The following is a 23,884-nucleotide window of genomic DNA, read 5'->3' as shown; positions in this document are numbered from 1 at the left end:
ACGAAGGTGTGTTCTTTATGGACTGAAGTACTACCCCGAGCAGCAGTTGCAAGTGAAACGCGAGCACGCTACGCGCATCTCGTGACCTATAGTAAGCAGCCCTTACTACATTTGTTCAACAGCCGAGTCATAGATACTCGTCATTAGACAGGCTATAATGACCATCTACACCAATATCTAAACCTCGCCAAAGCTTTATTGGTCGGCTAGTACACACGACACATGATTTCATTGTAGATAGATCCTGGCATGTCACGGTTTGGTCGTTGACCACCGTGACACCTGAGTTAGTATAGGTCACGTGACCTATACTCCTGACTCGTGGCTTCAACGCCGTACTTCCCTGTCCTCGACCTCGTACTGTCTTTCCTCCCCTGTCTACGTCTCGTCATATAGCTTGGACCCATATCTACGTACTGATCTTTATTCCTGACTCTGAACCCTGACATAAAGCCAGAGATATTAAGTAGTAATACGGTATATATTAAGCTATTTATAGAATATGTTGTCAAGAAAACCAAAACCCAAAGTGCCGAGTATAACAAGTCGTTTAGTAAGCAGTGAATTGGTCCGAGTGTTTCTTCTTTGCCAAACTCTCGCTATCACTTTATAGGTCAATCGTAGCCTATAAGATAATAACTGTATGTGACCTATCAAACTGATTGAGCTTTCACTTTTAACACAATATAATCGCAATCCATGGTCTATTTCCTGCATAAAAGTCATCTCTGATCAATAGACATGTCGCCTTCGTTCTTAGATTACCGCATATCACCGTCTAATGTAGGGACCGAGATTATCTATACGCGAAACATGACAACCTCTAACTCGTTTCCCAGGTCTATGCCATCATCTGCCATAGACGGCTGCACGGGGTGAGTCTAGCTATCACAAGCATCATACAGCGCTTAGATTTCACCGTGCACAACACTGATTCTTTCGTGATGTAGCACGAGCAATACCTCGTCAGATGGCATTCTAACCACCCCGACAACGCGGTCATCTCGTGGCATACTCTCAAGGAATTACGTGAATGTCTGCATCTGGTGCAAGACTACGTCAAAGTAGCATTGTCCGGACCTAGGTATGTCTCATTCCTTTTCAATGGTAAAGATCCGGGAAGCCCATTTTGTTTCTTGTTTATGTTCTGTCGCGACAATGCGATTCTGATATAGCGCACAGACCACCTCCAACCACTCCTATTAATGATGCCAAAAACGACAACACCAATAACAGCAAAGACAGGAAGGGTGGACGCAAACGCAAGTTGCTCGATGATGGCGATCTATCATCATCTGCATCGAGCGGCTATAGCAAGGATAGCAGCTATTCATCGGTATCTAGTAGCAAATCTGCACGACACGAAGTCTACAATGGCATTCTACAGCGTAAAGCAGGACATCTCATTGCGAAGGAAAGCCACGTCTCTGACCCATCAATTCCTCACATCATGAACGTGTCATCGTTGCCCGATGCAGCAATGTTGTCCGAAGCAAGCAACACATCCGTCTACGCAGCTCTATGGCAGATCCGTCTGGTGTTCCTCAAGCAGATTTCTCGGCTGCCCGGACCAGCGAAATTGACCTTCTGTAACAATCTCGATTTGGAAACGCCGTCGTTGCATTTCCGTTGGGTGCAAGACTATGTTCTTGGGCAAGGCGTGTCAAAGATGGATGACGAGACGATCCTGGGCTGCAGTAAATGCAAGCCGGACATGGGAGCACGGCGCGGCTGCGAGTATACCCAGAAATGTGACTGCTTGGAATATGCCGAGCCGGATCCCTCAAAGGCAATGACCGAGTCGCAACAAGCGATCTATGAAGTTTATTTGGTCGATAGATCAACAGATACGACGGGTCTACCGAAGAGGTTTCCATACATCAATACGGGCCCACGGGCTGGTTGTCTCGACAGATTCTATCTGGAGTCGCGATATGTGATTTACGAGTGCAATCATAAGTGCCGGTGTGGCCCGAAATGCAAGACGCGAAATGTGCAGTTTGGAAGGAAAGTTGATCTGGAGATATTCAAGACTGCGAATCGAGGGTTTGGTAAGTTCCGGCGCACGCCACTTTCCACAGTGTTTGGTGCCTCATTAGAGGCAAAAACCCCACGGAATTCCTATCAAATCTTCGCTTTTCACGACTGATCATTTATGACAGGTCTACGAGCCCTCGAGCCGCTCCGAAAAGGTCAATTTATAGACAAATACCTAGGCGAATTGATCACGGACGAAGAAGCCGACCGCCGAGAAACGCTCCAGACGTCGGCGTCCAGCTATCTCTTCTGGCTCGACAAACACATGATCTCGGACCCCAACGACAAAGAAGCAGAGGCGAAGTCGGAATACCCCGCCTTCTCAGACGGCGGACCCCCACGCCAGAAAGACTGTTACGTCGCAGACTCTACTCTGATCGGCGGGCCTACGCGCTACATCAACCACTCGTGCGAACCAAACTGCAGATTGTTCACGGTGAGTTACAATAAATCCGATCAAAGGATCTACGATCTTGCGTTTTTCGCGCTTGAGGATATCGAGAAGGGGGAGGAGTTGACTTTTGATTATGTTGATCCGGATGTTGATGATGAAGAAGAAGACGTAAACGAGGATGATACATCCATAGAAGACGAAGATTTGGCGATGTGGGAACGAGGATCAGGACGAAGAGGTACCGGCGCTGCTGATGCTGCTGCTGCTGCATCTAGTAAAGGCAATGTTGTTAACAGCAACTCAGCAACAAGGACTCTGGGAAGCAGCGGCGGCAAGAAGAAACAAACAGTGTCCTGTCACTGTGGAGCCGCGCGGTGTCGGGGTGTTATGTGGGAATAAAACAAAAGTGGATCACTGTCAGGGTTCGGAGTCAGGAATAAAGATCAGTACGTAGATATGGGTCTAAGCTATACGACGAGACGTAGACAAGGGAGGAAAGACAGTACGAGGTCGGGGACAGGGAAGTACGGCGTTGAAGCCACGAGTCAGGAGTATAGGTCACGTGACCTATACTAACTCAGGTGTCACGATGGTCAACGACCAAACCGTGACAATCACGAAAGAACAAGATTCGAAACTTATTCGATAGTAATGTTGTGGAGTCGCGGGAAATGTGGGAATAGAGAAAGTACCTTAAGTAAGAAAATCCCAAGGAAAGAAACCGTCATGAATACATGTATGCTACGACTATGATAGCAAAGCCTCAATACCCGTTTTAACACTTGAGATCTTCCATTTATGTTCCCTTCTACTGAAAGATACACGCCTACTCTCGTCAGGAAGTAGTCTAGTAATGCTCTCGATTTGTAGACGCTCAGACAGGAGGTCTCCTCTTTGTAGACTTGGAGGGAGAGTAGAGTGGTACAGAGAAGTTGAAGTCAAAAGACACAACAGAAATGCAAATGTGCTTGTCTTGGCGTAGGGTATCGTAAACAAGTAAATTTTTTTAGTAGTAAAGACAGTGAGTCCAGCACGCCGCATGCAACAACAGCAAGATAGGTACCCATCTCAAAAAGCGCCCGTGCCTTGGATGCCCCTCCTTCCTCTGCGCTGCATCGCCTTGTTCTTGCGGATCTGTGCTCTTTCCGCCTGCTCCTTCTCCCGAGCCGCCACCTGGATATCGCGTTGATGCTTGGCCTCGTCGATTTCCTTCTTCTTCCGCGCGATCTCGACTCTCTGCTCCTCGCCCGCTTGTCGGAGCTCTTCCTCGAGCGCACGCGGATCCTTGAAGTTGTCAATGTCCTGACCAGTGGCTTCGGCGAAATGATCCAGAGACATGGGTACCGTGCTTTCTCCCGACAATGCACGGTTGACGCGGTCTGGATCGAGTCTTTCCTCACGGATGAACTTGAGTTTGATCTGACGCCGCGTCTTCGGTGGAAACATTTTACTGATAATGAAGAAATCGGTGCCGAACATCTTGAGCGCGTCGTAGAAGCGGTCTGTCTCCTCGAAGCTCCACGGATCGCTCTTCATTTTGAAGAAGGGCAAGCGCTCTGTCGGATCTTTCTTCCTATCACCGATCCACGACATCTGGTTTACACGCCTAGTCAGATCGTCCTCTTCTGTTATCACTAGGTTTGCCGCGTTGGCTTCGGCTTGCGCTTGCCGATCGATGCGGATTGTGTCTTCCACGACCACCAAGTTGCCCTCTGCATCCAGACGCAATCTTGGGCCGGACGGAGCATTGCGTGCTGGGCCAGGCGTGTCCTCGGTGCCGTCTTCTTGCCTCTCGCTGGTCTTAGTGGGTGCTCCATCGGGGTTCAGCGCAATACCAGCTCTGATGGCTTCGGCTGCCTCTAGCCTCTTGCGTGCCACCTCTTCCCAATCTATCCCGGCCATCTTGGTTTCTCTTTCAGACTGCTTGCCCAAGCCTCGATCTCGTGTCAAATCAGACATGGTCACGGCATTCGGGTCAATTTCGTGGAGCTCCGGATCATCCACACCTTCAGTCTCGCGGACGGCTTCTCTAGGGTCCTTTTTCTTTCTCTTGCTCGGTTCGCTGGATTTCCGTGCCTGTCGAGGCTTGCGCTGAGTGGACGGGCCTGCCTCTCCGTCGTCTTGATCTTGAGAGAGCCTCTGCCTTTGCTCAGTAGGCCCAGCAGCAGTGTTTTCCTGTGCCTCTTCAACGCCATTGTCAGCTCCTTCCTCGACCACTCGCGCCGCAGACTTTGGTTGTCTCTTTGCTCTCGCTTTCCTCGGCTTGGGTGTGGGACGGCTTGCTGTTGGGTCTGGCTGTTCTATTGAAGTATGTGCATCGTCAACAGAGTGCTCGGCGCCGTTTGTAATCGTGTCCGCGGTACCAGATCCGGTTTCTTGGGCTGGAGCATTCTTCTGTCGCTTTGCTCGAGACGGACTGCCAGCGGTCGGAAGCGCATCAGCAACCAGAGGGGCACGGCGGCTCCTCATGGTCCTTGCTCTTTCCGGTGATATCATCTGGGCGACAGGAGCGGCGACAGGAGCGGCGACAGGATTGGCTGCTTCGGTGGTGTCGCGTACAGATGGCCCTTCACTGACAATCTGCTCATCTATTGCGCCAGTCTGATTCGTCTCTTGCGTTTCCTGCGTGTGCAGCACTGGCGTTTCTGCGGGCTCGGTCTGATGCGATGCTGCCGGGGTGGGCTGAGGAGGTGCTCGCTTTCGTTTCGAGCCGGCCAAAGTGACAGGGGATGAGCGAGTCGGAGGCGGAGATGCAGGTGCCTCTGCCTCAGCAGGGAGAGTGTCGGCCGAAGTCGAAACGTGTGGTGAAGCATGGCGATCCTTCTGTGATGGGCTGGTCGAAGCCGAGGGCAGTGGAGCTTGTTGATCAGCGATAGATTCTGTTGCGGCCGGGGTAGCAGCGGCAGGAGCAGCAGGAGCGGCAGGAGCAGCAGGAGGAAGCTCGACAGAGGATGTCTGGTGAGTCTCTATGGCGGCCGAAGGGGGTGGAGCTGCGGGTCGCCGACGGGCTATGGCTTTAGGGGCGACGGTCTTGGACTTGTCTGTGAGTCGGGAAGGTGCTTGTCAGCGAACGCGGACCGAAACAGGCGCATCGGAGATGCATGGAAAGAACGCACTGATTGCGGAACTCGTGACGGGCGCCATGCTGGGCGCGGAGTCACTGGTCGCTCACTCGCTGTAGAGCGGAGAAGGCGAGATGCGAGAAGGTGATACCAATGTACAGGACAGCACTTTGACGATGCGGTGGATGGCTACTGAGTGTTTAGATCAAGCAGTGATGAAGAAGAATAATCAAGTCAAGTGGAAAGACGAGACGAGAGTCAAGCCGCCCGGACCCTGACTGTGGGGGTGGAGGAGTGGAAATCTTGGCACGGTCGAAGCTTCAGCGACTGACTCGCGGGCCGAGATGGAGAAATATATCGGATATCACGACACCGGATACAGTAATTGGACACGGCCCACGACCGATAGATAGCAAAGATCATGACCACCCGCGTCCCTCTGCATCTCTCACGGCGTTTGTCTGCCCTTGACACTTGCGTCTCGTGTACTCACAGATGTAGCTATGTCGGCGCACAGAAACGGTTCGCCCGCGTGGCCGCGCGCAAGGCACCCTCGACGAGGGACAAGGCCTGGCAATCACAGCCGCGAGTCATCACGCCAGAGGTAAAAGCGGGCAAGGCGCACACGGAAGAGATCCTCAAGTCTCTGGCAGACTCAGCAGAAGATCTATCGCTCGAGTCCAAAGTCTGGATCTTCCAAGGAAACACGGAACTGGTCATGCGGCTGAGCAACCCCATGGCTTATTTCGTCATGGTGTTCGAGGCTTCGCCCAAGACGCAGGAGGACTTCAATCGCCAGCTCAAGGTCAATGGAGTTAGCGTCGACGAGATCTATCATGCCACGTTCATCCTCCGCAACCTGGGCACTCCGGCACAGGCGAAACTCGGTCGATACCTGATCCGATGCTGCGATCGAGCCGGCCACGCCGAGGCCACTATCCAGACGGTAGCCTCTCATCTGCGACAGGACCTTGTCAATCCAGGTGTGCTTCGCTACAGAGAGTCTCTCCAGAGCCAAGAGCGACTGCGCGATCTGTGTCAAGCGGGCAACCTACGAGCGATGGTTCTGAGCGGGAAACTGGCCGAGCGAAAAGGCGACCCGGACCAGGCTATAACCCTCTACCAGAACGCCGTCGACATGTACCTGAACGCCGCGCCGGGCGAGAGAGTGATCAACATCCTCGACGAGTTCTCCTCGCCGTGGATGGAACTGGGCATCCTGCACCTGCGACGGAACAACAGACGCAAAGCCATCGAGGCATACATGGTGGGCATCGACCAAGGCGACCCGATGGCGCACAACATGCTCGCGAACCTTGACTTTACCTTTACCGGCGGCGAATACACCATGGACTGGCTGTACAACATGACCAAAGCCGCGGCAACAGGACACCACAGAGCAGCGTACAATCTGGGGGAATACTACGCCAACACGCCCGCGCCGCCCGCCCCGGACTCTTTCGCATCATCATCACCGAACCCGACCTTGCTCTCACGCATCCACCACTTTGTGACCACAGCCCTCTTTCAGCCCTCGATAACAGAAGACCACAGCGCAGACATAACCCACTACGCATCCGCCATCTCCACCCCTCTCTCCCGCTACCTTGCCTCCCTGGCCTGGCTGACCCTGAGCTCCAAACTCCACTATCTACCCGCCCACCTCCACCTCGCACGCCTCCATCTCCGCACGCACATCCTCGACTCTAACAACCTCTGGACCGACCTGTCCACGCCCTCGGCAACCAAAAACCCAGCCTACGATCCCTCCCTCGCGCACGACTCGCTGCTCGCAGTCTTCAAAGCGCATAAAGTCGTCACACAGGCCCGGCAGCAAGCGACGCGCGAGGCCGAGTTCCGGGCCATGGTCGGACCGCTGAAGGATTTGCTCGAGGAGTATGAGGAGGGTTTGGATGAGATGCTCGAGGAGGCGCGGGAGTTGGCTGATGGGGCGGGGCTGGATGTTGATGGCGGGGCAATGTGGGGGGTGCTTTATAAGCATCAGGGGGAGAGGGCGATGGAAGGGTATTGGGACTGATAGAGTCCCCCTCTTGAGCAATTGCAGCCATCATTGATGGAGTGAAAACATGCACACAGCCTGGATCGGCCTTGCTGCACTCAACAAGGACTACTCGAAGTGCATCGACTAGGGAATCAAGCAACGTCTCGATCCAGGCGACTCCCAATAATGCAGGTCTTGTCGAGGTTTATGGTGATCGGAAGAGCCTCTCAAAACCCTGTCTGGCTTAGCATAGACAAACCAAGCCGCTCGTTCCTCCCTACCTCCGAGACTGGCTTTGAGGACTTTGAGGGCCTTGATTCGAGCATTCTAATTCTACAGCACTTTTAGTGATCTACATAGGTCGTGCTGCTAATGCATACAATACAGCTTTCAGCGCTCATATACTGTACAATCGGGTATTATGCCTACCTCTAAGAACTTGTCTTCAGGTTCTTCAGAGCGTTTGGTAGACCAGAAAGCGCTAAGGGGAAAGGCAGTATAACAGAAGAGTCACAAGGGCAATGCTCGTACTGAGCGGTCGATTAGCTTAGCGTGATGGAGAGGAGCATTATCTAAGCGCGATACTACAGTCGTTCCGGTAAAAGCTGCGAATCTGAAGCTCGGACCATGCATCACACATGGATTGGCTTCACACACCAGAATCTGGTGAGAGATGCCAGATGGGGGGTGAATAGCAGTTAATAGCAGAGAATATAGAGCCTCCACCTTATCAAATCCAATTTCGTGTCGCTGGTATAGACTCCTGTAGACGTAAAAAAGGTGTATCAGTTATGTCTAAGAATAGCGGTCGCGCGGCGCCTCCTGCAATACTGGAACAAGTCAAATACCTCATAGAGGTCCATAATATGGATGCAAAGGACATTGCTGAGCATACTGGACTCCATATATCTACGGTATATAGATATCGTAGGAATCTACGACACTTTGGAGAGATATACCCTACGATTACACGAAGAAAAAGAGGTCGAAAAGCTCTTCTGTCGCTAGAGCAAGAGCTCAAGCTCTGTGAGTACCTAAATGGCCGTCCAACAGCATATCTTGACGAAGTGAGCTCCTTTGCAATTGATGAATTCAACGTCGCTGTCGCCCCTCAGACTGTATGGGATATCTTGCAAAGGAGGAAATGGTCAAGGAAGAAAGCGAGTAAGCGAGCTGCTGAGCGTAGTCAAGAGCTTCGTGATTTCTACAAATCAAGAGCTTGTGAGTGGGATGCAGAGCGACTTGTCTTTATAGACGAAAGCGCATCCAACGAACGTACTGGATCTCGTAAATATGGATGGTCACCAAAAGGCATACAATGCGTAGACATTGAGAGTATCATAAGAAGCGAGAGATGGAGCATACTGCCGGCTATGACTATAACTGGCTGGCTTCCGAATCCAATGGTGTATCAAGGTTCTATAACTGCTGAGCTCTTTGTCAACTGGCTTGAAAACAGTGTCTTACAGCAGCTACCTACTGGATCGATCATAATTATGGATAATGCAGCTATCCATAGATCACCAGCTGTACGAGAGCTTATTCGGAGTTTTGGCTGCTATATCGAGTATCTACCGCCATCCTCACCAGATCTCAATCCAATTGAGCTGTCCTTTGGAACCTTGAAAGCATGGATCAAGCGACACATTATCCTTGCAAGCAATTTCAATGACTTTGGATGCTTCCTACTCTTTGCAATTGAGCAAGCTGGTGGACGACATGCAGAAGCTTGATTCCGCAGCTGTGGATATGTACCTACAGAATAGCTCTCTATGTAGAATAGCTATCTACTCTTTCTCCATATCTTGAATTAATGAACCTCCTTCTGTATACGCTTAAGGAATCCCATCTTGTACGACTAGTCTTTCCACATCTGCTGATCAATGTCCTTTATTGTATCAAGATCAAAGGCCTCCTCTTGAATCGAGTATTCAATCTTTTCAAGTACCTCTTCCTGTCCCCTGAACCTTCCAGTTGTAGAGAGCCATTGGAAGAACTCCTGTAATAGATTATCCGCTACTGTATCTGAATTGACTGGCGATGAGGGGAGGCATACTTGAGGTGCTGGAGGTGCTGGAGGTGCTGGAGATGCTAAAGGGGCTGCCGGAGATACCGGAGCTGGCGGATATGGTGGATATTAGGAGGGGTATTGAGGTTGTTGATATAGTGGATGCATTTGATGCATCTGAGGCATGTAGTATGGCGATAACCATGGTATAGGTTGCTGCTGCAGAGGTTGTTCTGATACCTCTTTTCCCTTGCCCTTGCCTTTAGACAATGCTTTTCGAGTTGCAAGGCGATGAATAAGGGTATCTCTTGGAGTTGCAATAGTCGCCTGACTAGTAGTTATGTCTTCGCTCCAGCGAGTTATGTCCTCAGAAAGTAGCTTGCAATGACCTTCTGGAGTGTTCTGACCACCTGGAAACTAGCACCAGCTCTGGATATTCGGACATCCTTGGATTGTACAAGCCCATTGAGTAGTAAGATCTGCAGTATACCTCTGTAGGTCGCGATCTGACTGTAATTGAGAGCTTATTCTCATCTTCTGGCTGTCTGTAGCTGAAGCTCTCTTTGTTCTCGAGTCTGGAAACGTTAGATCAACTATAGAAGGGGTAGTTTGGACCTCTACGAGCTGTATGACAATATTGACTTGGAATCCTTTCCTCTTCTCTTTATGCCACCTTTTGATAGCTGTTGTAAGCATCTCATAATCCTGAGAACACCTTAATGTCCTTGTAAACCGGTTACTTGCAGTACAACGCTCGTAGGTAGCAGTTCCTTGTATCTTGCGATCAGTGAAGACACGCATTGGATGCTCAATAAGCTCTTTATCCAACCATTGGTTGATCCGCAAGAGTGTATTGCTTTCATCTATACAAAGAAAGCTTGAACAAAGAGCAATAACCTCACTCAAACAGCTTGCTTTCCAATGAGAATCATACTCGATTCGAGGTTCTCTCTCCTCGAGCGTAGCTAGTGTGTCACTTGCTGCTGTAGCTAGCTGTGTCTCCCATTGAGATTGAGTACGTAGTGGAGATTGAGTACGTAGTGACGGAGACAGATCTGCAAGCCTCTCTTGTATTTGCTGATCTATAACTTGTGTATCGAGATCATGCTGTCGTTGCCTCTCAATCTCGTCTATCTCTGAGTCCGTATCTTGATCCTCAATGTCTTGTTTAGTAGGTGGAGAAGAAAGGGGAATTGGGGCCGGCCCCAATGCCTCTAGAAACACCTTTGCAGAGGGAATTGGGGGGGTAGATATTGGATTTATAGGAGCCCTTCTGAGCTTGATTTCCAAGGCCTTTGGTGTTACTGCATCTTTGACGATAGCAGTAGTAATCTCATGAATAGCTGGTTGCGACTTCTTAGACTTCTTCGCCTTTGAGGCCTCTACAACAGCTGCAGTACGCTTTCTGGATGGGGGCATAGTTGCGACACCTTTTCTACGTTGACAGGAGTCTATACCAGCGACATGAGATTCAATTTGATAAGGTGGAGGCTCTCTATTCTCTCTACAGACTGCTATTCATCTCCCATCTAGCATCTCTCACCAGATATCTGGTGTGTGAAGCTACTCCGAGTGTGATGCATGGTCCGAGCTTCAGATTCGCAGCTTTTACCGGAACGACTGTATAGAAGGAAGCCAAAAATGTCGATAAAAGCTTCACGACTTGGAAGGGAAAAGAAGCTATGTTAGACAGCTTGGACGTCGATAATCATAAGCATGACTCGGCCATCAACAAAGCCCATCACAAAGGTGTTGCCATAGAATGCTGATGAAAGTGGCCGGCAGTCAGGCGGGAGCCAGAGAAGTCGTTTCTCGCCGCAGTATACCCACTCCTCTCTAATCAAAAGTGATGTAGATGCAGTAGATGGCCAGAAGGTGGTTGTGGCGGCTTCTAGGGATAGTGGATGGAAGCCTAGATTGGATTGTAAACCTCCAGCTACAAACGAAAGTTCGTTGATAAAGCCTTGCACTTTGATTGTAGTTAGAGCTGCTCCTGTCGCTGCATCCCAGAGCCTGACCGTGCAGTCGCTAGATCCAGACGCTACTAGCTTGCCGTCTGGCGAGAAGGCCACTGCGTTGACCCAGTTTGAATGGCCCTCGAGTGTGCTACGCGCTGCCCCTGTCGCTGCATCCCAGAGCCTGATTGTGCGGTCGCCAGATGCAGACGCTACGAGCTTGCCGTCTGGCGAGAAGGCCACTGCGCGGACGATGTTTGAATGACCCTTGAGTGTCTTACGCGCTGCCCCTGTCGCTGCATCCCAGAGCCTGACCGTGCAGTCGCCAGATGCAGACGCTACGAGCTTGCTGTCTGGCGAGAAGGCCACTGCGCGGACGATGTTTGAATGACCCTTGAGTGTCTTACGCGCTGCCCCTGTCGCTGCATCCCAGAGCCTGATTGTGCGGTCGTCAGATGCAGACGCTACGAGCTTGCCGTCTGGCGAGAAGGCCACTGCGTTGACCCAGTTTGAATGGCCCTCGAGTGTGCTACGCGCTACCCCTGTCGCTGCATCCCAGAGCCTGATTGTGCGGTCGTCAGATGCAGACGCTACGAGCTTGCCGTCTGGCGAGAAGGCCACTGCGTTGACCCAGTTTGAATGGCCCTCGAGTGTGCTACGCGCTACCCCTGTCGCTGCATCCCAGAGCCTGATTGTGCGGTCGTTGGATGCAGACGCTACGAGCTTGCTGTCTGGCGAGAAGGCCACTGCGTTGACCCAGTTTGAATGGCCCTCGAGTGTGCTACGCGCTGCCCCTGTCGCTGCATCCCAGAGCCTGATTGTGCGGTCGCCAGATGCAGACGCTACGAGCTTGCCGTCTGGCGAGAAGGCCACTGCGCGGACGATGTTTGAATGACCCTTGAGTGTCTTACGCGCTGCCCCTGTCGCTGCATCCCAGAGCCTGACCGTGCAGTCGCCAGATGCAGACGCTACGAGCTTGCTGTCTGGCGAGAAGGCCACTGCGCGGACGATGTTTGAATGACCCTTGAGTGTCTTACGCGCTGCCCCTGTCGCTGCATCCCAGAGCCTGATTGTGCGGTCGTCAGATGCAGACGCTACGAGCTTGCCGTCTGGCGAGAAGGCCACTGCGTTGACCCAGTTTGAATGGCCCTCGAGTGTGCTACGCGCTACCCCTGTCGCTGCATCCCAGAGCCTGATTGTGCGGTCGTTGGATGCAGACGCTACGAGCTTGCTGTCTGGCGAGAAGGCCACTGCGTTGACCCAGTTTGAATGGCCCTCGAGTGTGCTACGCGCTGCCCCTGTCGCTGCATCCCAGAGCCTGACCGTGCGGTCGCCAGATGCAGACGCTACGAGCTTGCCGTCTGGCGAGAAGGCCACTGCGCGGACGATGTTTGAATGACCCTTGAGTGTCTTACGCGCTGCCCCTGTCGCTGCATCCCAGAGCCTGACCGTGCAGTCGCCAGATGCAGACGCTACGAGCTTGCTGTCTGGCGAGAAGGCCACTGCGTTGACCCAGTTTGAATGGCCCTCGAGTGTGCTACGCGCTGCTCCTGTCGCTGCATCCCAGAGCCTGATTGTGCGGTCGTTGGATGCAGACGCTACGAGCTTGCCGTCTGGCGAGAAGGCCACTGCGCTGACCCAGCTTGAATGCCCTTCGAGTGTCTGTCGACAAGATGACCAATTCTCTTCGACACCCGTGATCAGCTTAATCCACTTCGGATACTCGTCTTCACAAAATGACCTGATGATACTCTTTCCCGGACTAAACACAAGTGCGGACTCGTACACCTGCAGAGGGGTGATCTCGATCCTGTATCTATTCTGTAACATGAAACGTGTTGTTTCCTGAAGTAGAATTGCAACATCACTCTCCTGATAGGGCTGAGTCAGACACTGGTCATGATAAAAAGTCCGAAGTGGCACTCACAGCAAGGCATCTACTCAACTCTACAGCCATAGCTACAGACTCTGACATCTTTCCCATTAGTGACACCACCTCTAGCCAGTGCAACAGGTGGGACTCGAAAAGACTCTTGATATTGCGCATGATGTTCGCATCATCCTTGTATACGGAGAGAACTTGAAGAGCGTGCTCGATCCAGTACAGACAAGAGTAAAGAATTTCGCCGGGTATCTTGTCGACGTGTTTGGCGGCTTCCTCGATCAATGTACCCGGCGCTTGGAGCCTGCATATGTCTCGGCGCAGTATGTTCGACATAAGCGTATGCGACCGCTGAAAGATGCGCCGATGCTCTTTAGTGAGGCCAGACGTTAGCAGTCTTTTGCCACTACCGCTCGTGAAGTAGTCCTTCGCTGACTGGTGAATGAAGTAGATGTAGTCGTCCTTAATGAAGAGGAAAGATCCGCAAAGGCCCACCAATTCTCCTACCGACTGTGGAGCGTTGGCTGTACCATGACTGACGTTGGCTAAGTAGCCTATCTCGGAGATGGTCACTGGGCGGAGGGCCGCAGTTACGAAGCAGAGAATTGCCGTACAATCGAGAACGTCCTCCTTGACCTCATTCCCTTCAATCTGCTGCATCATCCGTTCATAAAGGCCCTCGAGGCTTGCGGGGAATTTGCGTAGAACGCGCATCGTGTGTCTTGTGCCGTTAATCTTTCGAAGCTCCCTGCACACGAGGGCTACCCACAGAAAGGTGCCCTCAGCCTTGTCGATCAAATACGTCCCGACTTCGCGTCGGAGGCCTTCCTGATACCTCTTGTCTCTAGCCAGATCTGCCACCTTAACGGCAATGTACTGGTCGACTGCTTTCTTGACTCTCTGAGCGTTCACTTCCAGACTCGTGTTGGAGCAGTTATCATGGCACTGTAGTCTCTCCTTGATGGAAGGCTCGTTACGGCTGGTTAGTAGCCACTTCACCCTCGATCCTATTCGCATCTCCGACTCGACAATCAGAGACAAAAGTTCCTCCTGCTGCTCGATACACTCGTCTAGCGCGTCTAGTACAATATACGTCGTGAGATCGGTACCGTCTTCAATGATATCAGTAAGAACAGCCCAAAGAGCGTACATAACATTGTGTCCTTGGAACATGCTGTCCTCCGCGTGGTCATATCTCTTCCGTAAGTGCTTGATCAGTGCCGGCCTCTTCTCGAGAAGGAGATAGATCACTCCTCTAAGAGCCGACACTGCCGAGTTGAGTTCCGGTATTGTTTTCTGGAAGAAGAAGAACGCAAGTATCCCTGCTTCCGGACCAGCTTGCAGTCTTCTTTCGACCTCAGTAATGGCGGCGATAGCTATCATTGTTTTACCTTTCCCGGGGTCGCCGTTGATCCAGAGGAGGCGCGAGACGACGGCATCCCACCAGCCACGAAACTCCGGATCTTCGAAAACCCAATCACATAAGCCATTGAGAAGTCGGTCCTTGCCTCCCTCGATCCGACTCTTGTCTTCTCGTGGGTCCGTCCGTCTCAGGGCTGCAAGACAACGGCGGTTTTTCTCCTTTTCATCTACGTACCAATACTCACGTTAGCTAACACACCGATCTCAGGATTTCAATGCACGCTCGAGTTTGAGCAGTGGTAGGAAGACTTCAAACAGGTGACATACTTCTGCTATTGTCGGAACTAGTGATCCCGACATGAACGAACGAGTGGTCTCCGACCGAAACATTTCCTATGTCCTGTTGAATGGCTCGCGGGACTCCAGTGAATGACATTGTGCTTGTCTTGTTCATACGATCAATCTCATCACCTTCACTATCGGGCTCAGGTGTGCGAGCGATTGAGGGGCTTATCAACGGAGCGACGGAGTGTGCAGCATCCTACATGTAGTGGCTGGAGTTGTCTTGTGACCCTCTGAGCTAAGATGAGCCTCCTTGGGGCACGACAATGCAAGCCTCGGCGCTTATGCGACTGACTGGCCCGCCTCGAGCGATAACAAGGCTTCGATGGGCCAATGGCACCATAGAGCTGCACTATCGCCGAGAGGACATTCCCTTCTCCATCTATAGGTCTGAAGATTGGACCCGCTTTTCGTGCATTACAAGATAATGAGTAGCCCTGCGCCAAAAGCCAGCGGTATCTGCACATCGCGACGTCCCAGTCTGCTTACTTGTGGCAGTCGCTGGAGACGTTTTCTCTGAAAATCCTCCCTGCACACCCTCCATTCCTAGGCCGGTGAAGGCAGACAGACATGGATCCCGCAAGCGCTTTCGGTATCGTGGCCAGTGCTGCTCACAGTATCCACGTATTAGTCGGTTTCATCAACAACATCATTGACGCACCCACGGCTGTCCAGCGAGTGAGAGACGAATTGCGGAATGTGCAAGCTGTGCTTCAATCACTTGAAGATGCATTAGTAAGAGCCTCTGAGACAGCGGCCTGGACACAACTCATTGAGAAGTCGAAACTTGCCGCGGCTCTAAAGACCATGGACAGTGCTTGCAAAACATTCCACTCTTCTCTATGCAAGTGGACAAGGAGTTCAATGCCCGGGAATAAGCTTTCAATGCGGGATAGTGTCAACATCGCGTGGCACGACAAGGAATTAGCTCTGCTGGCTACTCAATTGTCCAGCTGTAAGCAAACAATCTTGCTGGCCTTAGGTTCATGTACTCTGTGAGTCAAAAACATTTGTTTTTCCTGGTGCGGGAAGCGAAAACTCATTCCTTCCGGCTATGGTGTTTGAGACTTTACCTCGCAGCCTCCAGCGTATGCCGCATTTCGTCAACAGCCGAGGTCATGCTACTGCAGTCCTCGCTGAAGCTCCGTGATGCTGCTTCGGACGCGATTGCCATCTACTTGTTTGTAGCGTGCTGACGTACGTATCTAGGCAAGCGCAATACGAGACCATGAAGACAACAGATCAGATAAACACCGCGCTGCTAACGCAAGAGGAGAGGTCGACAGGACTGCTCGCCGAGCTCAAAACCCAGCTGACCGGTCTAGTCGTAAGAGAGAAAGACCTCAGACTGGATATGGACCGGTCAGAAGATATCGAGAAGATCACAACGCTCGATGACGAGCTTCGGAATGTTTCTCGCGGTCGCTTGGCCTTGAAACAGTGCGAGAACGTCAGCGAGTATGTTTCGAAGATATCGGTAGCTACACGGACAGGGCAAGACATCGGAGACGTCACCATCGACACTCTGGGGTATGGCGCGGTCGGCATGAGTAACGTCGAGCAATCGTCAGACGTCAAGCAAAAGATCGGAAACGTCAATATAGGAAAACAGGGGACGGGTTTTGTAGGTATGCACAACAACGTCGACCACAGCTCCCGGTCTAGGAATGGAGACGCCAATTGACGGGAGCGATGAATCAACCCACGGCGTGGAGAGAGGAAAAGAAAGGTCTGCAAACCATCGGGACTTGATAAGTTTGATTGTATGAGGAAGTGGTTGTAAAGATACCGGGGCGAGAATAAAAACAAATCTCCATCCTCAACTAAAGGATACCTCATAGAGGCTCGTTGGAACCGCGCCTGGACAAGCCATCCTTCCGTGCCAGGCCGCATCTTGCTGTAAGTGCATGTAGCTGAGGTTGCGACGAAGGTCGAAGACCGGAGAGGGGAAAGGTACGGTGGTAAGGAGGACGCGAGGCAATAATGTTGTTGAGATGCAGGTTGCGAAGGTCTAACGTGACGTTACAAGCGTGTGAGGGCGGCTTCCGCTGTCTCCCCGGCGCGCTATACTGTTCCGGGAAGTTCGGCGGGACACGGAATACGGAGCATGTGTCAGGTGATGCTGCAGCAGTGGCTAGAGCGGTGCGGATCCGAGCTCAGCTATCGATAAGCTATTTCGCCCCTCGGATCTCCAGACTTGAATCATGCGTGAGAACCAAGCATTCGTTCCCTGACGCCCTACAGACATGCAGTAAAGCAATCACCTGTGCCATGTTGACGGAACGACCTGGCCGTGAGTCCCTCATCTCGGCAACACCAACAAAGATCATCCCTTCTTCATAGCACGGCATCATGAGCGCTAACCCGCGAACGTCTCTGCCTCTGGACGGCAAGGGAAACAGCACAGAAGCGATAACATCCGCTTTCGGGTACGATGTTGCGCTATGCGATCGCGTCCTGGCCGCTGCGAGTACGTTCCACATACCAAGCTGGGAGCAAGCATGTAACCGCGGCCACTGATCACCCATGCAGAGCAGAACCGAGACCAGATGCAATTGTTCGTCGATCTCGCAGCATATACTTCGAGATTCATGGGCAGTGCATCCACCGCACCCACAAACGAGGCTCCTTCCAAGAAGCGCAAATTCAGTCCCTCCCAAACAGACTCCAAGGTCGACGGTCCTTCTGACTATGCGGCCTGGGGCGGCTGGAAACATGTATATGCTGCTCCGGATACCAGCTTCAGCGTGCCTCAGAGAAAAAAATGAACCTCGCTCTCAATGTGGATGCGGACAACCCGCAGCGCGGCATAATCAGCATTGCCCACTCTGCGTCGGGCTATGACCTCGCCATACCATTCGCCGAGATAGGTCAGTCTGACCAGAAGCAGCCCCGGTCCGCACGCGCATGCTGACAGCTTCCAGATCAAGCCTTCTGTCTGCCCGTGCCGGAAAAGGCCCGGCGACAGTGGACCTTTGTCATTTTTGCCAAACATGCATACGACAAGCGCAACGGCACTGCGATACCCGATGCAGAGCAGATGGTCTGGACGATGAACGAGACCCCTCCCACCAACATCCTCTCCGCGCCGGGCTTTGAGCCTGTGGAACAAGACACCTACGTCACGAGCTGTCTGAGGTCTCTCGACGCGTGCATGAAGCCTCTGGGGAAAGGGTTCATCATCCCGTCGGAAAAAGAGTTCGCAAGCGCGATACCACAGAGCCATCGCAAGGGCGAGCCGGCATACCACGTGAAAGCACATCGGGGGAGCAAAGACGGTTACCTCTTCTTCGTGTCGTGTGGCATCATCTGGGCATTCAAGAAGCCCCTCGCGTTGTTCGCTTTCGACACTATTGAGTCCATCGCCTACACCTCCGTTCTCCAGCGCACCTTCAACATCGTCATAACCACCATGGCGGACCCAGAGACGGGCAAGCAAGACGAGCACGAGTTCTCCATGCTTGATCAGGCAGACTTTGCTGGAATCGACGGTTACATCAAGCGTCACAATCTCAACGACGCCTCCATGGCTGCCGACCGCCGCGCGAAGAAGCTCAACATCAACGGCAAAGCAAAGGTCGAGGAGGGCGCCGACGAAGAAGCCGGCAATGGTGCCGAGGCCGAGGACGAGGAGACAGAGCTGGAAAAGGCACAAAGAGAGCTTGATGATGCAGAAGACGAGGAGGGGGAGGACTATGATCCTGGCTCGGAAGGAGACAGTGAGGGTGAAGGATCGTCTAGCGATGCAGAGGACGGAGAAGGAGCCGAGCACGGGGAAGGAGAGGAGGAGGAGGAAGAGGAGGAGGAGGAGGAGGAGGGGGAGGAAGAGGGTGCAGAGAACGAGGAATAATTGATGATTGCCGAAATGTCCTGGACAAAGGTGGCATATCAAGGCACACTACATCCGGCCATGACCTTATAAAATCAAGTCAACGATGAAAGATGGTGTCCTACTACTCGTATGTACTGCACTGTAACCATTGCTGTGGAATTTATCTTATCTTGCAATCCACGATCGGCCCGGAGCCTCGGCAGATGATTGGCCGAGATGCGTCATGCGCGTACAAGCAGAACTGACCAGCGCAACAGCCAACCCACATCTTCCTACAGTACAGACAGCCATCACCACGACCACACCGCCAGACCCGGCCGCGCACTCTGTTCCCCTCTCTCAAAGATGGTGTCGCTCCTGCTATCGGTGTTCTTACTGAACGTGGTCACACATGTAGTCAACACTCTCGGCGCGACCGCCATCAACGGACTGGTCAGAGGGCCCCGCTCTCTCTAGCAGTCCCGGGACGATCCACTAACAGAGTCACAGCTATGGATGCTATACAGCAAGCTACCGACCCCGACGGCCAAGGACGCGCAGAGAGCAGCGGTGCTGAAGAAGGAGGTGCTGCGCATCAAGCGCGAGATGAACGCCACGAGCGCCCAGGACGAGTTTTCAAAGTGGGCGAGGCTGCGCAGGAATCACGACAAGGCCACGGCGGAATACGAGAAGAGCGGTATGTACCTGTCACGCGGACGCCTGGCCCGAGGGTTCTGGAGGCGACGAGGAGCGTGTGCTGACGGTGCAAAAGCATGCTCGATTCGAGCAGCCAGGACGAACTCCGATCGCATCGCGAACGCCTTGCGCTGGATCTCGACAAACGGCATGCGATATCTCCTGCAGTTCTGGTTCTCCAAGCAGCCGCTCTTCTGGCTGCCGCAGGGATGGGTTCCGGGTCACGTCGAATGGCTGCTTGCTTTCCCACGCGCGCCCACCGGCAGCATCAGCATCCAGGTGTGGGGAATCGCTTGCGTGAGCACCATTTCAATGCTCAGCGAGGCCATCGGCGCCATCTACACGCTTGTCACATCGAAGCAGACGCAGAGTCGGCCTCGGAAGCAGAAGGAGGAGCCTATGGCTTTCAAGAGCAGTGCGGCCATTGCGGATAGTGCATCTTCTGAAGAGAAGAAAGAGCTGTAGACATGCAAGGCCGTGACCACAGCAACAATCATGCAGCGCGAGACAACGTCACTCCACGCGAAAACAACAACGGGTCTGATGTGCTTGACATTTCCACATGGGAAAGTCTCTCGTCGTTCACACGCAAAGTCCTCGGGCATCGTGTCACGAGTGATCTGGCTCCTGCTTGAGCGAGGGACAGATCGTCTCTGCGGAACCGAGTCAGACGTGCTGCACAGTAATCACAATATCTCCTGTAGACCCAAGACTTCCCGTTCAACCATGCCATCTTGAAAGTCATGTCTGTGCGAAACGCCATGGATGATGACAAGCCCATCGCGTGTCGAAGAACAGTATAATCGTAGCCAGACTCGAGAGCAAACCAAGCCTTCGAGGCGTCCATACCAACAAGAAATACGACGCCCGGGAAAGACATTTCGCCGCTCGAGCCGCAGCTTCAATGATTTCCCTCCAGAAGCTTTGTCTGTCTGTCATTGACGTCGATGCTGGAGTGAAAAACGAATGATCCATGTACACGTCCGCCACGTTTCCTGAATCGACAAGGTTTTGGATTCCCATGCGATACAATCCACCCACTGCCAAGCTTAAGCATTCCTCCCCGCAAAAGTCGACTTGCGCGCGCAATCTCATAGATCCTCGCCCGTCGCACATCGAATCTCATCTTTCCGCCGCCCAGTGTAGCATTGTCACGACACCATGGCTCCGCCATCATCGCAGATCCAACTGTCCCCATCAGAGCTCTCATACATCCACACATCTCTGTCTCAGACCCCGCCGCTCCGTCCGGATGGCCGAGCACCGCGACGATTCCGTCCTCTGGTCGCAGAAACCGACGTCTCACCCTCGACGAATGGCTCGGCGCGCATTTGTTTCGCAGACGGCACGGAAGCAGTCGTGGGCGTCAAGTGCGAAGTCGAGCGCACGCCCAACACCGGATGCGAAACCGGCCTGGGATGGACGGGAGATGTCATGGGAGGTGGTGCGGGAGATGACGCGCGCATGGACACTGGCGAGGTCGACGAGAGCAGGAAGGGGAAGGGACAGGATGCCTGGGTCGAGGTGGCGATTGATATACCTGGATACAGAGACGATGATGCTCCGCCTGTGTTTCTGGGAGCCACGCTGACGGAAGCGTTGGTTTCCGACGGCGCGTTGAAGGACAGGCTGTACATCAACACGAGGTTTCACTGGAGACTGTGCGTCGACGTGAGTCATCCCCGTCTCTTGCATTGATCGACGCGCATGCTGACGAGACACGAAACCACTCAGATCCTCCTCCTCTCACCACCGACATCTCACCCCCTCCCTCTGCTGAGTCTTACCACTCACCTCGCCCTCCTGCGCACCCGCCTACCAGCACTCATCAGCGAAGAAGACGAAGATCCGCTGTTCAACGACGACTGGGACGCCTCGATCCCACTCTATCCTTCGTCCACCTCGAAGACGTCGACGACGACAACCTCCCCGCCACCCATCACCCTGCTCGTGATGAGTGTGGCCTCGAACATCATCTTCGACCCGTCCCGAGAAGAACTAGCAGTAGCAGACTCGGTCTTCGCCGTCTCCGTCGCCGCTGCGGCCTCGTCGTCATCATCGCCTGGCAATCCACGCCAAGCGAAGATCGTAGCGATTCGAGCAATCGACCCTCCGTCGCGCCTCACAAACGCTGGAACTCCGATCCAACAACCTGCACAACAGACAGATGGCGCATCGTCAGGCGCCGTTCTGAGCAAAGCCGAGGCGCTAGAGCGGTCGGGAGATGAAGGCGAAAGCGGCATGGTTGGAGGTTTGTGGCGCGCGCCGAGGGGTGGTGTCAAGAGAGGGGTCTTGGGCAGGATCATCAAGGATATCGTTGGTGAAGGCGGCGTGGGTGTCGACGTTCTCGACGCTTTGGAGAGTGTAGAGGGGTGATGCAGCCATGACCGACATCTTTTGATCTTTCTGTCCAGCCTCCTCTGCTTTGATCACATTTGATCTTCTTCGAATCATGCTCGTGTTGATGTAGTGGACTCGATGTCAAACCAATGAATGATAGAAGTAGGCGATGACCCATGTCAGCAAGTCATCGACTACACATCCGCCTGCTCAGACGGTGACATCGAGAAGCCCTTCATACCTACAGTTCGATGGCCACTCCACACCCGTGAACTCGATAGGGATACCCCAACAATGAACCCCTCGACGGAAAGACAGAACCACACCCTCACGTCATCGAGTCATCGAAAAGTACTCATATCCACTACCCCCCTCTTCGCACTCCAATCAGCGCACTTCCGATCCACAAACTCTATTCTCCATGTTCCAGGCTTTGCATCTCGACCCTCGCACCTCTGTCCACAAGTACTGCTACCAAGGAGCTCATTCTTGGTCAATGAATCCCTGATCAACGGTCGATGAGTATCTGATGGATAGTCTATGAGATTTCTGATGACTGCTTGACGGTTGGAAAATGGCCACTTGTGAGATGGGACGAGGAGGAATTGCTACAATAAGCTACTGCACTACGGAAGAGCTCATATTAGTCATTGCCCAAGCCCAATTCACGTGTATCGAAAAGCGTATTGCAGCGCCCCCCGTTCGATATAAATATATCGTGCTGTCACTCCCCCAGAACTCATTATCATAGTCACAGTTGTCTCCAGTCAACAACAGACAGGGCAAGAGACACTCGATAACCAACAGCCAATCAGCAAAAGTCAACATGCTGCCCATCTTTGTTGTCACGCTCCTTACAGCGTTCGCATTCATCTCGCCATCAGCGTGCCGAGCTGCCTCATCATCCTCATCATCATCCTGGTTTACGTTCTACCCGGCTGTGTCTGAGACTCCCACCCACACCTCAATCAGAATGGACCTGTCTGAGACCTCTGCGCCTGCCTCGACCAAAACGGAGGCGTCCAAGAGCAGCCCCACCCCCGAACCAACGAAGGCACTGGTCGACCCCGAAGTCTTCACCCACCTGAAGGTGAACCACTTCTTATTCAGAGACTTCGAAGTCTTAGGCAAGGACTTCCGCTTCGTCCGCGACAACGCGACCATCTACGACAACCAGACGATGAATACCGGCGATCAGCTCGTGAAGCAGTTGAGGAACTGCAAGACGATCTGGAGGTACAGTTTCGAGATCGACCCCAAGACGGACAAGCTATTCGCGCAGGACAAGGAGCAGTTCAAAGCCTACGAGAAGAAATGGGACTTCAGGGCCACCGGTCGTATCATATGGTGGAGATGGTCCCTGAGGGTGTGGGAGCGGCCGTGTCTTTCGCGTGCGATTTTTATCGCTGGAGGACCGATTCCCCATGCGAAGGAGTCGATGTTCTGTGGTGATGGAAACCCGAAATGGTGCGAGGATTATGATGGTGTCGCGGTTGGGCTTGGTTGACGCGCTCCTGAGCTGCGTGGAGGGTGTGGCTGCTACGGTTCGTGGCTTGTGAAAGGTTCGAAAGGTTTGAAAGGCTTGAAAGGCGTATGTCGTCCAAATGTCAGGTGTGGGTCAAGTGCAGGTCGAGTCACTCGAGTGTATTTTCGATATAACCTTGTTGTGGTCGGTAGCCATCGACTTTTAAAATCAACACCGGGTATCCACCTATTGCCGAAACATGATCCAATGTCGGTTAATGATAGAGACGATAGAGATGATAGAGACGATAGAGATGATAGAGACGATAGAGATAAAATCACCCGTGGAACGGACGACCGGCTGGCCGACCGACCGACCCTGTCCGACCGACCGACCCTGTCCAAACCGGCCGGCCCTGTCCAACCGACCGACCGACCGACCCTGTGACCGACCGACCCTGTCCGACCCTGTCCAACCCACCGACCGACCGGCCGTGTCCAGACCGACCGACCCTGTCCAGAACGACCG

The 23,884-nt window shown here is 53.0% G+C and overlaps 7 protein-coding genes across 8 annotated transcripts; 5 read left to right on the top strand and 2 right to left on the bottom strand.

The window, feature by feature from the left end:
* Positions 1-741: 741 nt before the first annotated feature.
* AAFC00_007137 (uncharacterized protein) lies at positions 742-2,830 on the top strand (the record flags this gene model as incomplete). Its single annotated transcript, XM_069348395.1, has 5 exons — positions 742-783; positions 840-875; positions 951-1,084; positions 1,183-2,051; positions 2,163-2,830. 5 exons carry the CDS (start codon positions 742-744, stop codon positions 2,828-2,830), a joined length of 1,749 nt encoding a protein of 582 aa, XP_069201799.1.
* Positions 2,831-3,499: 669 nt separating this feature from the next.
* Positions 3,500-5,575, bottom strand: AAFC00_007136 (uncharacterized protein; the record flags this gene model as incomplete). Its single annotated transcript, XM_069347195.1, has 2 exons — positions 3,500-5,472; positions 5,548-5,575. 2 exons carry the CDS (start codon positions 5,573-5,575, stop codon positions 3,500-3,502), a joined length of 2,001 nt encoding a protein of 666 aa, XP_069201798.1.
* Positions 5,576-5,914: 339 nt separating this feature from the next.
* On the top strand, positions 5,915-7,531 carry AAFC00_007135 (uncharacterized protein; the record flags this gene model as incomplete). The annotated part of the gene is made up of 1 exon (XM_069347194.1): positions 5,915-7,531. The coding sequence occupies one exon, from the start codon at positions 5,915-5,917 to the stop codon at positions 7,529-7,531; it is 1,617 nt and encodes a 538-aa protein (XP_069201797.1).
* A 3,657-nt stretch (positions 7,532-11,188) lies between these two features.
* Positions 11,189-15,138, bottom strand: AAFC00_007134 (uncharacterized protein; the record flags this gene model as incomplete). Of its 2 annotated transcripts, XM_069348424.1 has the most annotated exons (3): positions 11,189-13,330; positions 13,386-14,929; positions 15,030-15,138. In XM_069348424.1, 3 exons carry the CDS (start codon positions 15,136-15,138, stop codon positions 11,189-11,191), a joined length of 3,795 nt encoding a protein of 1,264 aa, XP_069201795.1. The 2 variants fall into 2 exon arrangements, with proteins under 2 accessions (XP_069201795.1, XP_069201796.1); XM_069347192.1 differs by lacking the exon at positions 15,030-15,138 and having other exon boundaries at positions 13,386-14,723.
* A 476-nt stretch (positions 15,139-15,614) lies between these two features.
* On the top strand, positions 15,615-16,728 carry AAFC00_007133 (uncharacterized protein; the record flags this gene model as incomplete). The annotated part of the gene is made up of 2 exons (XM_069348394.1): positions 15,615-16,039; positions 16,254-16,728. 2 exons carry the CDS (start codon positions 15,615-15,617, stop codon positions 16,726-16,728), a joined length of 900 nt encoding a protein of 299 aa, XP_069201794.1.
* A 2,493-nt stretch (positions 16,729-19,221) lies between these two features.
* On the top strand, positions 19,222-20,016 carry AAFC00_007132 (uncharacterized protein; the record flags this gene model as incomplete). The annotated part of the gene is made up of 3 exons (XM_069347191.1): positions 19,222-19,308; positions 19,366-19,552; positions 19,628-20,016. 3 exons carry the CDS (start codon positions 19,222-19,224, stop codon positions 20,014-20,016), a joined length of 663 nt encoding a protein of 220 aa, XP_069201793.1.
* A 696-nt stretch (positions 20,017-20,712) lies between these two features.
* Positions 20,713-21,927, top strand: AAFC00_007131 (uncharacterized protein; the record flags this gene model as incomplete). Its single annotated transcript, XM_069347190.1, has 2 exons — positions 20,713-21,222; positions 21,286-21,927. The coding sequence occupies 2 exons, from the start codon at positions 20,713-20,715 to the stop codon at positions 21,925-21,927; spliced, it is 1,152 nt and encodes a 383-aa protein (XP_069201792.1).
* Positions 21,928-23,884: the final 1,957 nt, after the last annotated feature.

Source organism: Neodothiora populina (genome assembly GCF_041146345.1).
Source record: "Neodothiora populina strain CPC 39397 chromosome Unknown canker_contig_9, whole genome shotgun sequence".
NCBI lineage: Eukaryota > Fungi > Ascomycota > Dothideomycetes > Dothideales > Dothioraceae > Neodothiora > Neodothiora populina.
Note: the sequence above shows the minus strand (reverse complement) of the source record. Positions and strands in the feature narration are given on the sequence as shown.